This window comes from Gadus macrocephalus, chromosome 9 (assembly GCF_031168955.1).
Source record: "Gadus macrocephalus chromosome 9, ASM3116895v1".
NCBI lineage: Eukaryota > Metazoa > Chordata > Actinopteri > Gadiformes > Gadidae > Gadus > Gadus macrocephalus.
In genome coordinates this window covers 1,335,423-1,352,044 of record NC_082390.1, presented here as the reverse complement: position 1 = coordinate 1,352,044, position 16,622 = coordinate 1,335,423, and the positions used below count along the sequence as shown (strand labels likewise).

General features: G+C 49.3%; 1 protein-coding gene across 1 annotated transcript; it reads right to left on the bottom strand.

Annotated features, from left to right (window-relative positions):
* Nucleotides 1–443: 443 nt before the first annotated feature.
* b4galnt3b (beta-1,4-N-acetyl-galactosaminyl transferase 3b) lies at nt 444–16,365 on the bottom strand. The gene is made up of 21 exons (XM_060060126.1): nt 15,846–16,365; nt 14,574–14,623; nt 14,044–14,127; nt 11,699–11,794; nt 10,839–10,929; nt 10,612–10,712; nt 10,461–10,528; nt 9,089–9,167; nt 8,760–8,826; nt 8,393–8,569; nt 8,022–8,131; nt 7,731–7,831; nt 7,392–7,459; nt 5,855–7,271; nt 4,918–5,177; nt 4,312–4,465; nt 4,108–4,180; nt 3,439–3,592; nt 3,115–3,241; nt 2,042–2,149; nt 444–1,956 (listed from the first exon to the last, which is right to left on the bottom strand). The coding sequence occupies exons 1-21, from the start codon at nt 16,018–16,020 to the stop codon at nt 1,941–1,943; spliced, it is 3,576 nt and encodes a 1,191-aa protein (XP_059916109.1). The 5' UTR covers nt 16,021–16,365; the 3' UTR covers nt 444–1,940.
* Between the last annotated feature and the right edge of the window lie 257 nt (nt 16,366–16,622).

The following is a 16,622-nucleotide window of genomic DNA, read 5'->3' as shown; positions in this document are numbered from 1 at the left end:
GTAAGTTGTGCCATTGCCATTAGGCTCAGGAAGGATAAGCATGTTTTCTTAAGGAAAATCCATTCCCTCTCTAATTCGGTCAGTTAGTAGCCTCATACCTCACCCATGATGACGACAGGAACAAGTCAGAAAGATGGTCGAAGATTTGAATCCGTCAGGCGAACCTTGATATATTGGCACACTAGGTGGAAAAGTTACTCCCCGTTGGCAGGTAGGCCGAATAGATTTGTATATCTACTGCAAGTCATTTTGCAGAGCAGAAGGTGACATGCTATGATCACCATAAGACTTGATCCACTAGCACTATAGTAGTTATACTATACTAAATGTCAATTTGTTTGGATAGTGATGATCCCACTTTAAAATATGGATATATATACCAGCCATCCATGTAGCAATGTGTAGGCTATAGAAAATGTGCATATTCCATAAAAAGAACAACGTTTTAGAAAATAATTTATAACCAATTTGTCAAGACAGTGTATTGGGAAATCTTCACCTGAGAGACATCAGAACATACAAGACAGACATTAAATGACCCACTGTACTGAGGAAAAATGAGGTATTATGTCTAAAGCCTGGAGTGTAATTTAACTGTAAAAACCCTTTGCTTAAACCAAACAGATATATATAATAGCATCCTCTTTTTGATTCTAAAAAGGCACAACTTTAATTTAACAACAAAACAAAAAGTAAAACGCAACAAAATCAACTTAGAACATTTGTATCAGATTGGAGAAGCCCAAAAATTGTGGGTAAAAGAATCATAAATTATTACTAATCAATAACATTTTGAAAAGTGGAGAATAGTGAAAATACATGAATTAACAAACTGCCATTGTGCTGAAAAATACATTCTGGCTGGCGTTGAGGGTTCATTACAGAAGAAGAGTTCTGTACTGGAATGTAGCATATTTCGTTAGCTGCCAATATTCCTGTCTTCAAATAAGAATTGATAAGATGAAATTTAAAGTTTGAACAGTTCACTTAATGCCATTATCTGTGTCTGAGCGGAGAAACAACAGCTGTTTTTGGGGAAAATTTACTTTGGGCTATGGTTTAAAATAGTTACCCTAGTTCTAGGTTGTGCGATGTCATTTACAGAAATGTATTTTTAAACGACCGTGTTCCTCAAATATGAAGGAGGAAAGAAGGCACATATGTGGCATTCACATTTGTGGGGAAGGCGTGACTGATGTGAACATATTTGAGTTAGTAAGACCAAGATCAATCGATTCGTGTTTCCGTTGGTGTGCTGATGCAAAGGCATCTTCTGAAAACCCATTAAATCCTCTGAAAGTACATTACTGGTGAAATATAAAAACTCTGGATAGTAAAATAATTCCTTATATACATTACAATATCTCCCTTATATCTCGAAGATAAAACACAAAAATAAAATCTCAGTAGGATCGGTATAATAAATACAAACTAGCAGACGAGTTGTGCAGCATCCGGTTCAAGTCACCCAGAAGCAGATTGTTGCATCATCATGTAGGGCCTGAGCTATAATAAGAATACATTTAATTTATATTGCGCCTTTCAAACCAACGGATTTGATGGGGAGCCAGTGTTTCAGGGTTCCAGGGGTTTGCGTGGAGCTCTGGACAGGACTCCGGTGCGATGGTGCCATTCGGGAGGCGATGACGGTTTCAGCCGCGGAGTCGGACGGTGTCGGGCGGAGTCGGGAAATGTTTTTGAGGTGAAAGAAGGCAGATTTGGTGATGGATTTGATCCGGGAGCGTAATGTTCTGGGAGCGTAAGGGTTGTGCACTCCCCGGTCAGCAATGTGCGCCATCCAGGGGGGGCACCGGTGGTACAGAGCTCAACCCTGAGGAGAGTGTCGTCCGAGCCAACGCCCTTACCATCAAAACACCCGGGGGGGGAGCCCGGTCCGTTCCCCGGGTGCGTTGCGTCAGGCGTTAAGGTATTGGGGGCCACTAGCGCAGTGGGGCCCTGTGGATTAGATTAGATTAGATTAGATTAGATTGACTTTATTGTGAATCTAATCTAAAAATCTAATCTAATCTAAAAGGTTTACCCGGAGTTGGACATGGTGCGGCGGTTCCACATGCCCCTCTTGGAGTGGTAGTAGTGGAAGAAGTTCCTGAGGTGGATCCTCTCCACCTCCAGACCTGACTGGAGGATCCTGAGGGAGGGAGAGCCAGAGAGCGAGGTGACGCTGGGCCGTTCAACAAGAAATTCAGAACTAAACGTTAGATTGTGTAATAACCAGACTACATATTAAATCCTATCCCAACCTATCCAAGGGGATAGTATGCAAGGGCAGGGACGTCGTTAGGCCTATTTTGGGGGGGCTAAGCCCCCCCAAGATGTTCAAAAGCCCCCCCCTACAAAAAATAATATATATTATTTTTTTTTTACAAAAAATATATTTTTTTATTTTTTTGTCAAGGAAATCGTAACATGCCTACACTTAAAATAATAAGCCAGAGTATGAGTTGAAATAAATACTAATAAAATTAGAAGTTGTCTTTTGGATTAAAATAGTTTCCGAGAGCGCTGGCGGGAGGGGCTAGGGGTGAGGGGTCATTTAACGTTACATTTTCTGAAGGGTCGGCGTCAGGCAGAGTAAGAGAAAACAGGCCCTGATAGATGCTCCGCTGTACTCTCTACTGTAATATGAATTAAAGAACCAGTTTAAAGATGTGATGAAAAAATTTCGCATGCATTTCGGGCACTGCTAGGGGCTAAGCCCCCCCAGCCTCTAAATCCTAGTGACGTCCCTGTGCAAGGGTATTGCAGGTGGTGCGTTGGAAATTACTCAGAAAATATATGATGAACAACATAGAAAATGGAATGCATTTATACCAGCATTGCATTTGTAAGCAGTGGCCACTCGAAGCGCTTTACAGGATTGCCTAACATTTACCCATCCATGCTCACACATTCACACAACAATGGCGCTGTCCGACATGCCAGTAAACAGCCAGCTCGTCGGGAGCAGTTAGGGTCAGGTGCCTCGCTCAGGGACACCTCGACACTGAGCTAGGAGGAGCCGGCGATTGAACTAGCGACCTTCCCGTTACCAGACAACCCGCTCTACCTCGTGAGCCACACGCCGCCTCGGTTCTTAGGTTAGAAAAGCCTAACCTGTCGAGGAGCTCCCAGTCCTCGCCTCCCCAGCGGTCTGTGAACTCCCTGGTGTTCATTCCCCCAGCGGCCAACAGATCTGACTTGTAAACACTCAGCAGCCCAAAGCCATTCACCTCCCAGTAGCCTGCACACACACACACACACACACACACACACACACACACACACACACACACACACACACACACACACACACACACACACACACACACACACACACACAGTTAATATTCCATATCATATTAAATTACTGTTAGTTTAGTGGAGTGAGTGAGTGACTGAAGAGAGTGAGTGAATTGAAGTATTGAAGTGCGCGTGTACCTCTGGGTTCCTGGGGCGTGGCTCCACAGTCGAGTCTCATGAGGATGGGCGCGAAGGCCATGTAGCCCTCCACGCAGTGTTTCCTGATGCTGTCCAGGATCGCCATGGGGAAGGAGATGTGGAGGTCACACAGGAACACGATGCTGTGGTCGTCCTGGGCAACGGAGAATGACGAGACGGAAGATAAATGCATGGTGAGCGTCTACCACAACTAGACCGGGTGCCCCCCCGGCCCGATTGGCCGGCGATTTGAGTTCGCCCTGCAGAAGGGTCTGGAGAAGAGCTGGCTTCTCCCCCTGGCCCGTATTGGCAAGCAGCCAATTGCGTACAGTCATTTGAACCGTTGATCACGCCTCTTGTGCTGAAGAAAATGACAGCAGCTTCCCCAGACCAAGATGCAATCTACGATTGAGCTTGGTCTGGCAATAGCCCGGCTATACCACAACAGTTCCCAACCTTTATCACGCCATGGCGCCATTTGTACGTCTTGCAATCGCTTTGCTACCCCAGATCATAGGCTACCCTCTCGTTGTATATACAGGAAGTAGGTTAAGAAGGATTAGCTTGACTTTGCAAGAAAAAATGTTTGTGGTTGAGCTCTGGTCTAGAGCGAGGATGTGTTTTGTGGCGGGGTGGAATCAAAGTGATGGTTGTGTACGCGTCGCTCACAGTGATGAGGTCAACTCCAGCCTGCAGCCCAGCTGCACGCTGGAAGTTCCCACTCAGCTTTAGGTATTCATACCTACAAAGAGCACAAACATTAATAAAAACATTTAAAAAAAACAACACTTTAACTATATAATAGTGGATGCATAGAGTAACAATGAGAATTCAACTTAGTAGTAGTAGAAGAAGAATCATGAGCAGACGTACTGAGGAAGAGAGGCCGCCTCCAGGGCCTTCTTCACATCCATGTCTGTGCTGTCGTAGTCCACGATGATGAGGCTGAAGTCACGGTCTCTGGTGACGCGGTACAACGCCTCCATGTCGGAGATGAGCTGGATGACCCAGCGGGCCTGGTTCTTCACTGAGACGCACATGAGCACATTTTGAAGTGATGGAGAAGCAAAACAAATATAGAAATCTTAGAAGGTAGATATAGAAGGTAGGTGTGTGTGTGTGCGAGCGAGCGAGCGAGCGAGCGCGCGCGCGTGCGTGCGTGCGTGCGTGCGTGCGTGCGTGCGTGCGTGCGTGCGTGCGTGCGTGCGTGCGTGCGTGCGTGCGTGCGTGCGTGCGTGCGTGCGTGCGTGCGTGCGTGCGTGCGTGCGTGCGTGCGTGCGTGCGTGCGTGCGTGCGTGCGTGCGTGCGTGCGTGCGTGCGTGCGTGCGTGCGTGCGTGCGTGCGTGCGTGCGTGCGTGCGTGCGTGCGTGCGTGCGTGCGTGCGTGCGTGCGTGCGTGCGTGCGTGCGTGCGTGCGTGCGTGCGTGCGTGCGTGCGTGCGTGCGTGCGTGCGTGCGTGCGTGCGTGCGTGCGTGCGTACCTGGTACAATGAAGTGGACAGTGGCAGTGGGGTTCCACTGAAAACCAAACGGGTTACACAGAATGACCTCCGGGACGGATCGAAGGGGCGGTAACCTCCTGGATCGAGGCTTTTTCCAACGAATCAGACTGTAGACGTAGTGTGACAGGCGGCGCAGCTGGCCACTGGGGTCCTTCAGCTCCAGCTCCAGGAGGTAGCGGCTTCCCTGGGCGCGGTCCACGCGCTTCTCCACGTTCACAACTCGAACCAGAGTGTAACGCCTGGACACACGCGAGGGCCGGAGGCCGTGGTGAGCAAGGACAGTGGGAAATCATTCTGACTGGATCTCTCCCTCTTCTGTTAATCATCATCCTTATTGTTTTGATGGTGTTTTTAAGGGTTTGGTGTTTTTATACTAGTAACAAGTCTATTTTTTAAATAGTTAATCGAATATATAGAACAAACATGTCATAACTTGACACTATAATGGCAAACGAAATTTAAAATCATTTGAGGCGAAAATGTTTGCATTTCTCAAGATATAAATGCCAAATATTAAGTTGAAACACATTTTTCTGTCCATCAGTCATCACTTAATCAGACCTCTGAAGAATAAGCCCCGCCTCCGAGGCACTGGTTCCCTCGGTCACATGTCTAAGGGAGATAACACGGGGGTATATGAATGATCGTACATAACAAACCCTGTAGTCGGCGAGGAAGTAGCAGCTGCGTCACGTCAATCCAAAACCGTGTGTAGTTGAAAACGTGACTTTTTACTTCTTCGCCGCCTACAGAGTTTGTTATGTACGATCATCCCAGAGCCCCGTGTTAGACCTCTGACCGAGGGAACCCGAGCCTCGGAGGCTGGACTTCTTCTTCAGAGGTCTACTCCAGCCCCGCAGTGCTCTACCGACCTAAAGCTCCACAAGTGGTTCACACGAGGCACGCGGGCACATACCCCTGATGCTTGAGGTTCAGCTTGTCCACGTAGGTCCGGACGACAGCGTGCGCGTCGGCGGGCTGCAGCAGCAAGTTGCCCGACACGTTGCAGTTCAGGTCGATCCAATCGGAGCGCAGCAGCTGCAGGTCCAGCTGGTCCGCCTGGAAGGTCTGGCTCCACACCACCTCGGGGTCGAACACCAGCGGCGTCGGCGCCGCCTCCTCGTAGCTGGTGTCCCCCTCGACGCCCCCCTGGTCCCACCCCGATCGCCTCGTCCCGCCTCGGATCACCCGGGCGTCCCCCTCGTCCCAAAACGCTTCCGCGCTCCTGACGACGGTGGACGTGTCGGTGTGGTTGGTCCCCGCCCTCTTGGTGAGGTTTTTTATTGCAGGGTCGGAGATGATCGCGTCGGGGTCTCTGTAGGGCTTGGTACTGGGGGCGGGGAGGTGGTGGTGGGGGTCTCTGTAGGGCTTGGTACTGGGGGCGGGGAGGTGGTGGTGGGGGTCTCTGTAGGGCTTGGTACTGGGGGCGGGGAGGTGGTGGTGGGGGTCTCTGTAGGGCTTGGTACTGGGGGCGGGGAGGTGGTGGTGGGGGTCTCTGTAGGGCTTGGTACTGGGGGCGGGGAGGTGGTGGTGGGGGTCTCTGTAGGGCTTGGTACTGGGGGCGGGGAGGTGGTGGTGGGGGTCTCTGTAGGGCTTGGTACTGGGGGCGGGGAGGTGGTGGTGGGGGTCTCTGTAGGGCTTGGTACTGGGGGCGGGGAGGTGGTGGTGGGGGTCTCTGTAGGGCTTGGTACTGGGGGCGGGGAGGTGGTGGTGGGGGTCTCTGTAGGGCTTGGTACTGGGGGCGGGGAGGTGGTGGTGGGGGTCTCTGTAGGGCTTGATATGCGGGGCGGGGAGGTGGGGGCCTTTGGAACGTTTTGAACGGGAGGCAGAGAGGTCCGGGCGGGGCGCCACAGCGACGGCCGGCTGAGGGACCGGGCCGTCCTGGCTGCCCTTCGGCGGTACCCCCGTCGGCACCCGCAGCTTTCCACCTCCGCCCCCCTTCACCGGTCGTCTCTTCCTCTTACGGACTACCGGGTCTGCCGGGGGGGGGTAGTGGGTTACCGCAGGCTGGGCCTTCGCCCTCGGCAACGCGTCCCCCCGATCGCGCGCCTGATCTGCGTTCACCTCCGGGCGTCTGTCGGCGTCCCGCGGCCTCACCTCCTGCCGCGGCGGCGGTCTGTCGGTCCTCGGTTGAGGCGCCACGCCGGGTCGGTGGACGCCGCGTCCCGCCTCGCCCCGGGACAAGAGGTTGCGGCGGGGCCGTTGAGCGTCGGTGTCGTCGTCGTCTTCGTCGTGCGCCACGTGGAGGCCGTCGTCGGCGTCCCCCCAGCCCCCCGCCGGCGCGCGGTAATCCTCTTCCTCCGGGTCGTCGTCACTCTGCTGGAGAGGCGAGTCTAGGACAGATCCACAGACACACGACGTGAACGAGGGTTGGGACGCACAGGGGGTCGATCCGGTGTCTGTCTGGGACGGGGCAGGGCGGGGGTCGCCCCCCCCTTTGGAGAGCGACCTACCTCTCTGACGGAGCGGGTCCTCGCGCCCCCCCGGCCGGTCCAGACTCAGGTACCGCGACAGTCCAAAGCTGAGCGTGAGGAGGTTCAAACAAGAGACGCTTCAGCGGTCGCACCGACTGGGCCGCCGAGCAGCTTGTGGGCTGTTGTGCACACACCTTTCTCAACACGTTGAGGTCGATCAACAAGCGCAATTACAATGACCTCGTAAAAAATACAACTGTATTCCCCGCTGGCATAATGTGTCGGGCGTATCCAAAGCAATTCTCCTCAGGTGACACGGTCACATGGGGTCACATCGGTATCTAGTTACTTCATGTTCAACCATGCAGGTGCACTCACTACTTCAGAGACTCTGCACTCTCGTGGTAGAAGCAGCTGTTCTCCGTCTCCATGTGTGTGAGGCGCGTGTAGTCATTGGGGTGGATGTAGGTCATGTGCACCTGGGGTTAGGGGGACAGGAAGTGACCATAATTGGCACCGCGAACCCAACATGAGTCATCAAAACACGCAGACATTTCAGTACCAACGTGACATTTGCCTGACAACGCAGAGCGTGGAACCAAAGCCACACGACGTGCCAAATCGAAGCGTTTGCAGAAGGACGCGATCGTCTGGGGACCGGGGACTCACAAACTGCAGGCCCTGGTAGCGAAGGAGCTCGTAGCCTTTGATGATGTAGCTGGGACTGTAGGAGCAGTCGGGCAGCACGCTGCGAAGGGTCCGGGCGGGGATCATCTGCCCTGCGGCACGGGAGGGAGGGGGGGGGGGGGGGGAGGGGGGGGGGGGGTGTTATTTGCGTTTGCAAACAACACTATAATTCATTGACTTAGTGTTTGAGGGGGCTTTTCAAGGCTGAGGGACGAAACTGACACAAATTTGAAAAAAAAGCTGCAGGGTTCCTGCATGCGAGATGACCAGCGATGGCTGCCTAGTATCTACGGAGGGGGTTACCCAGCATGGAGCCTGGACTGTGGAAGGGGTGCGGGGGGGGGGTGTCTTACGCCGGTAGAAGGTGTCTCTAGGGTCTTCCCTGAGCATGTCCGGACCGGGCCGGGGGCAGGGCTGGCCGTCGGCCCGGTAACCGGGCTGGTCGCCAGGCTGGTCGAGTGGCGTTCTCGCGTGGCTGGCGGCCGTCTGCGGGATGTGATCCACTTCGCTCATGAACAGCGACGACTCGCCTGCGGGGGCAGGAAGAGGAAGAAGAGTGAACGCCGGGTGAAGAGCCACTCGAAGGGAACCGATACCGAGACATCGAGGAGATAAGAAGGACGGCAAACGGATACAAGGAGACGTGTTGGTGCTCAACCACAAGATGACACACAGCCGCAATAGGCTGTGGGCGTCCACCAGGGGGAGGGTGCAACTTACTGGTGTAGAGGGAGATGTGCTGGGAGCCGACCACCATGAACCTCAGACCTTCCTGGTTGATTTTCCACTGCATGAGGAACAGAACGAAAGCATATCTATTCTCCGTCCTCATTGACGAAAACGAGACACAGCATGGGGAATGGGTGCAGTCCCTACGGCCGGGTGTGGGGGGGGGGTTATACCACCAGGTGGGAGTGTGATTACTCGTCACAAATCGGCTAGTGATGTCAGAAGAGGCCGATTTTCAAAACGGCTTGTGACGGCTAGACACACGCACACCTTGTGGTATAATGTGTCCCCTTTAAAACAAGCAGGGGCGCAATACTCACCGCTAGCGCCACATGGTCCGTAGCCCTGTCCCCCTGCTTATGGATTAGTTCAAAGAAGTACTTCCTCTGTGCTGACAGCCTGTTAGATAGCAAGTCAGTCAGTCAGTTCTGCGGCCATAACAGTAAAACACACCAGCTAGCCAGAGCATTCTGTTAGCCATCGCTTTCTGCAAGCCATGAAAGCATTCTGCTTCTGGAAGCAACTTCTGATATTAATCTGGACATGGTGTTATCTTGTAGCGCATTGCTCATACCACGCATTTGCGTCGTCAAAAGCTCAGTTGCCATGGCTTCGGGATGCATCGAGTCGGTTAACAGTCATTCGTCTTTGTAAGAGCGGTTTCCTTTACATTGGGGTCAGGATGTTACATAATCGTATTTAACCAATCGGTAACTTCATGTTTTCCTTGTGGTTATCACCACTAAATAAATAGGTCATACATTGATTTGAAAGGAGGAAGAGTTCGGTCAGCAAGTTGTGACGACTAACTTTGATTGTCTATGATGCGATGAGTCATGAAATTATGAAAAAGAAAAAAGGAACGGAGCTTATAATTCTGTATTTTATATCTCTTCTGATACATACAATCCAAGTATACGCATCATAATTAAATAATAACAATACGTTGTTTTCTAAGCTTTTGTGTAGTCCTTAACAAACCAGACGCTATAAACAGGTTGTGTGATCCAGTCCAATAGAGTTATGAAAGGGTCATGCTATATGCATGTGTATAATGTGGAGCTCCTACAACAGTACCAATGCCTCCTTCATGCTGCTCGTCCCAACCTCCTGGAGGGTGGCAGAGGTACCAGCAGCGAGAGCAGAGAACGTATATGACGATGCTTATCAGTCTGTATAAACCTAAATAGACCTCACCCTTACTGAAGCATACACCCATGCAGAACGGGCTCATGTTGGAAGTCCAACTGCAAGTTTAAAAAAGGTGAACAATCTGAAAACTGATCCTAAAAGCATCCGAGGAAGAGTTTAGAGTTAACAATTATTATTTAAGTCGTAGTGAGTATAATTAAAATGAGCTGGTTACTTAAAAAACCTGTGCACGTCTTTAGTCAACGCTGATCATGCTGCACATCCTAGAGCTGATTCACTCAGCTAATAAAAGTATTAAAAGCTTGCCATTCATTACTACTTACTATCATTAGTCAAACCCCCCCCTCATCACGGCCCCCAGCCAGTCGAGCTCTGCTAATTAGTGTCACACAGTTGCACAGCCAGTTAGAGTACAGAATACTGTCATTGAGTTTTAAGAAATCGGAAAGTTTCCCGCCTACTACCTGTGAGGGGCTCGAGGTTAAACATCACGACTTTAAGTAACATTATTATGATTAGAAAAACCGTTCGGCCACTCACCAAACTGGTCGTGATGTCTGACTTGCAAATTTGTTGTACTCCCCGGGTGCTGTCCACTCTGAGCCCGTCTGTAAAGAGACGGCCACGTCACACCAGCATTCCCCGGCAGATGAGACTCACTTAAAGTTTAGAGAGAGGCCAGGCGACCTACCTTGCCCACCCATGCTTGTAGCCGGCAGTCGAGGGGAGACTCATCCGCGCTGAGCCAGAATTCAGAATTGGCTTGAGAGCTCACGGCAAAAACAAACTCTCCTACGATCACAAGAGAAGGGGCCCAGCGTTAGAGGCGTGTGCGGACATGCAAAACTCAACTGCGATGTAGACACTAGTGGCCATGATATCCTATGCAGCAGGCTGTGAGTAGGATGGAAGGTATACCGTCAGCATAAGGATGCAGGTAGCCAAAGATCCTGAGGCCATAGTTGGTCCACTGGGGCGAGACAGCCAGCTTGAGGACCGTGGTTCTGGTCTGACAGAAGGAACCACGGGACAATAGGAGTCATGATGTTTAAGGTACACAGTGTGTGTGTGTGTGTGTGTGTGTGTGTGTGTGTGTGTGTGTGTGTGTGTGTGTGTGTGTGTGTGTGTGTGTGTGTGTGTGTGTGTGTGTGTGTGTGTGTGTGTGTGTGTGTGTGTGTGTGTGTGTGTGTGTGTGTGTGTGTGTGTGTGTGTGTGTGTGTGTGTGTGTGTGTGAGAATGGTTGCCGGGAGCAACATTGATTATATAAATAAAAGTAAGTAAGACTTGTTTCTGTTTACAGGCACACTACTTCTGCATGTCACTGCCCCAGTATACAGGCCCTAAAGATAATTGATTGGTTCTGCAAGGCAGCTTTTTTTTTTTCTTTTTTTTTTCTAATTGTTTCCAGCAATGAAATCCGAGAGATTGTTCTCAGGTTATAGTAAAGCAGAGCCTTTAGAAACAGTTTAGCACACCTTGCCTTTCTGGCAACATGTTAACCTTCTAATGGGTACGGATTCGTTGACTTTGCAACAAGAAAATGCAACAAAAGTTGTTTTAGTCAATGATCGTTGTGTGATGTTATTAGCAACCCTAGCGTAGCAGTGCGTGTGTGTTCACTCTCATGGGGGTACAGAGGGCAGTGCAGTGTGTGTTCACTCACATGGGGGTACAGAGGGGAGTGTGTGTGTGTTCACTCACATGGGGGTACAGGGGGCAGTGCAGTGTGTGTTCACTCACATGGGGGTACAGAGGGGAGTGCGTGTGTGTTCACTCACATGGGGGTACAGGGGGTAGTGCAGGTTCTTCCGGAGCTGGTCTACAGAGCTCCCACACCAGTCCTCAAAGACGTGCAGGTTGGCCCGTCCTTTGTACTGAGGAGAGAGCACAACACACTTGGTCTGCTGCGCAAGTTTAACAAAAGCCAATCAAAACGATATATAATATCAATATATGTATATACATTTTTAACAACAGATTAAAAAAATTATATATATATACAGGAGAGCGCTTGGAAGTTAACCGGTCAAACTACCTAATGTTAATAGTTTGAATGTTAACCAGGTTCCAGGTGTTTGTAAACCTACACCTTTCTCCCTGCTGCTAAATAGGCGGTGATATACGAGCTCCTCTGTGTGTCCGTGTGTGTGTGTCCGTGTGTGTGTCCGTGTGTGTGTCCGTGTGTGTGTGTGTGTGTCTCTGTGCGTGTGTACGGTTGGTGAGAGGTGAAACCTTGTTACCAATACTGTAATGGGATGTGTTCAACATTAATTTTGAATGACTTCAAAACGGAGCTTGGAAATGATTACAAGAACACCCAGCCTAAGAATGAAGGACCACACATTGGGTTCTGACCTGGCTGATGACCACACACATTCAATACGTAAAAGGAAGAGTCCACTCTGAGATTTTCTCCAGAAGCCGAAGTGGATTAGAATCCAAACAAATGTAAATGCCCTCCTAATCTTCCTGATCTGTTATGGACCACCAAGACTCGTGTCACTGTGTGACTCACACACACACACGAGGGAGAGACAGAGAGACAGAGAGACAGAGAGACAGAGACAGAGAGACAGAGAGACAGAGAGACAGAGAGACAGAGACAGAGAGACAGAATTGTAGTTCGATACATACACCCAAGAGAATGTATCGAACAACAATATACTACATGACACCAGGTAGCATGGCTGCTGCAGACACAACTCACCCTCCCCTGAGCCAAGAGTATAACGTCGTGGCAGTGGTGGATTAGGGTATGTAAATGTTCCCAAATGAGCAAGTGCTCAACGTAGGATGATTCATCCACCTCAACCCTTATTTACATGGCGAGGTGCAATCGAGGCACCGGGACTCTGGTTCGATGAGGCACAACAATAAAGTGCATGAGTACAGATAGTTACAAATATAAATAATCAATAAATAAATGCATAAGAATATAGCCAAGATAAGTGTACTCAAATATATAAAAACAATATATAAACAAATCATAATACAATTAATAACCATGTTAAACTTATTGTTGGCATAAACAACGTGAACTAGGACGAGCCGGCAGCCCAACCACCCCCGGGAGCCAGACAGCTTCAGACGGTGGTAACCCGAGGCCCCCTCCACACACCCACTCGCGCTCCAACAGCGGTGGGAGGCGGACAGGCCGGGGCAAGTTCCTCAGGGCCGTCCAGAGAGGAGGAAGAGGAGTGGATGTGTGGAGGCAAACCGGGATCGGTGCCTTCGCCGCACCCGGCCCCCGCCAGGAAACGTTCCCCCGGGAATTTGAATACCGACAAAAATAAAAATTGACTTTGCGGAATATGCCATCTCAATCCCCTGTGGGAGATGTTTTCAATTAATCTCAACGCCTATGATTGAAGAGTTGAACTCACTGTGGAGGGTTTGCAGTCGTGTGTGTGTGTGGATGATTGATGCTTGAGGCAGCGTCACCTGGCCTGAGTCAGCCTGATAGGCTGGGTGAGGCTGCACACCTGTTGCACATTAGGCAATCAACGGGCACAGGTTCAACCAGCCATCAAAGCACAGATCCCGGGACAAGGCTCCTGCGCGGGCAGATGGGGGACCATTGTCGACGACCTTAACCGGTCTTCAAACACCCTAGTCAGCCTAGTTAAAGTCACCTAGGTGGAGTGTAGCATTGTCCTTGCTACAATGATGTAATCTCATGTGATTTCGGTCCATCGATTTCCTTGAATTCCTTTTAGCCAATTTAGCGGGTGGAGTCTATGTACTCTCCTGCATGATGAGCCAAGCGACCGACCAATTACATCCACTCATGTGGCCCGGGGAGTGAACGATCCCATTATGGCGACGGTCCAACTGAATGAAGCTACAGTGATTCGGAGGCAGTACAGGTGGGGGGGGGATTTGTACAATCGGACTACAACCCTACAATCCCACTTCAACAAACTTGTTTATAAAAATACTTTTTGACATTAACCCGACAAGATATTCAGTAAGTGTGTCGAGATGAGGGATTTGTTACGGTTCTCTTTCTGTTTTTTGACCCTGCTGTCCATCACTTTAAATGCTAGACGGGCGGCTTGTTTAGGAAGGATGGGAAGCGAGGACAAAGGCACTTTCTGACTCGCAAAAAGAACCAATGCTTTACCTCAGCCTTCCAAGCCTGCGCTGTAAAGCGGGATCGCAGTGCGGTCAGATCCTGCTCCGAACCCTCTGGGCAGCCCGCCGCCGCCTAGGACAAACATGTTTTACATGCAATGTTTTACTCAAACATACGCTCTCACTCTGCTCTAGATCAATGATCAATGTAATGTAATTTGTTCAGTTATAGACAGATGAAATAAAACAATGTGACACTCATTCGAAGCAAGCCCAAATAATATTGACAAAGAGAAGTGTTCTCATAAACACTTTATATCTAAATAAATAATAATAATAATAATAATACATTTAATTTAGAGGCGCCTTTCAAGACACCCAAGGTCACCTTACAGAGCATATAGTCATCATTCAAAACTATGTAAAACAGACTAGGAATAAAAAGAAAACAGAGGTTAAACATGAAGAATAATTATAATTAATAACACTCAAAGACGCCTAAAGTGAAGGGGGGACCTCACTAACCACCACCAATAAATAGAAACACCCTTTATGTATGCATTAGGTCGCTGTACTTACCCCCCCATCTGGTACTCTCCCTCCAATAAGTTCTCCTGTTGCAGCATTGGCTGTGGAGAGTGACAACAATTAGGCACCGATTGAAACTGTAAATCCCACAAAATAGGCAAGACAGACAGTCAAGTGGCTAGGCTGTTCAGATTTCCATCTCTGTATTCACCACCTAACCCCTGCTTTTTAATTACCCAGTCTCTGTATTCACTGTCTAACCACAATCTAACCGGTTGAAGCTGGCAAACCTATCAATTAGAGAATCTGCAGGTGTTAAGAATAGGTCCCAGTTTGACACAGTGAAGAAAGCATTTCCTTCTCCCACATTGTCAACGCCATGCTATTGCCATTCTGGATATTTGAGCATTGTTGTAGATCCATTGTCGTTTTAATATTCCTAAGCAGCGGCGTTTCAACCATGCGTCTCTTGTAGGCTACAACTAAAGCCTTCCCATTCTCAAGAGTCAATCGGGAAGACACATGGCTGAGAATCATGTACAGACAATAGAATCCTAAACACTGTGTGTGTGTGTGTGTGTGTGTGTGTGTGTGTGTGTGTGTGTGTGTGTGTGTGTGTGTGTGTGTGTGTGTGTGTGTGTGTGTGTGTGTATTTACACACTGTTGGTCTGGAGGTCTATCATTATAAGGGTGGGGTTCCCAACGCAAACTCTCTTAGGACAAAACAGCAATTGTGGTCGCACACTGCAATCCTAGCTGGAGTAGGTCGCCTTAAGAAGGGCTAGACTGGAGAGCGAGGGATTCCTGTTCTAGTCTCCAAATCTACCTATTTGGGAAACAATTTCTCAGTGACAACCTCACAACTAAGTCATTCATTAATATAGCTTGTTAGGACATTGAGTAAGTAGTTCATAATTTAACATTTTATATTGAAGCCTGTAGGTTAGATTTAGAAGATGCGGACCAATTCGGATTCCAACGATGTAAAATGTTGTTGTTTTAAATAAAAAAGATATTCGATTTTAACAACTCTGATATACTAAAATGGAATTGAATCTTTGTATGATACAAGGACCGCAGAAAACAGGAACTTCCTGCTGGTTGGGTAAACCATCATCTGCATACTGTACGTTAACCATCACTTGCTCCCCAGAGCAGGTTTTCTAGAAAATGTCATACTGCTGTCTGGGTTACATTTCGCTGTTAATTTGTGATCGTTTATTTGAGGCGGTACAACTACAAAAAAGTGGACACTTGTTCAGGCAACCTGTTGCTAACCCCCCCCCCCCCCCCCCACCCCCAAGAGTGGCAACCCCAGCTTACGGTGGTTGTTGCTCCATGTATTTGCAGCGACGAACTCGTGGAAGACTGCGACAAACCCCAAGACCAGGATCACTCCAAAAAGATATCTGCCGTTGCGTCTCAATTTCTTCAAGGGTAAAACCGACATGATCATTGTTTTGTTCCTCTCCCGAGAAGTGTAGAGTCGTTTATCCATCCGATTGCCACTTGTTCAGCCAGAAACGACCCCACCACCAGGATCTCGCCCACTGCAACTACGGTGAGGTCAAACTACTGGTGAGCGGAGAACTCCGTGGAGTGTGACTCTTGGAGGCTAAGTCCATCTTTCTCGTTGCCCCGTATACTTCTAACGTTACGAAAACCAATTATGCTTACTGAACACCATCTCCATAAGGCTAAGTTAATACAGTTTTGTCTTCAACACGCAGTGGTTCCGACCGATTCCACCTAGCTCTGTGATGTCGTCGCGCTTCAGGAGACCCACACTGCGCAAACAAGTGAGCAGAATGGGCTTGAAATCACACACCCGCTCAGAGCGACAGGCACAGCGATCCGAGGAGGGAGGAGTTTAGCGAGGCCGGCTGCACCCATTTCTCCTCAGGTAGAACTACCTTCTACTAAACAGGTTATTTTCACTGATCTAAATAGATTTTTATTGAATACGACACGTACCGCATATCAGGTATTTAGCGAACTATTTTTCAATCCATAGGCTATATTATTTTCTAAATATGTTTTAAATGCTTTAAAGGGGTCATATTTTTGCTTGTTTTTGGTTAATTAATTCATTAGGGTGTA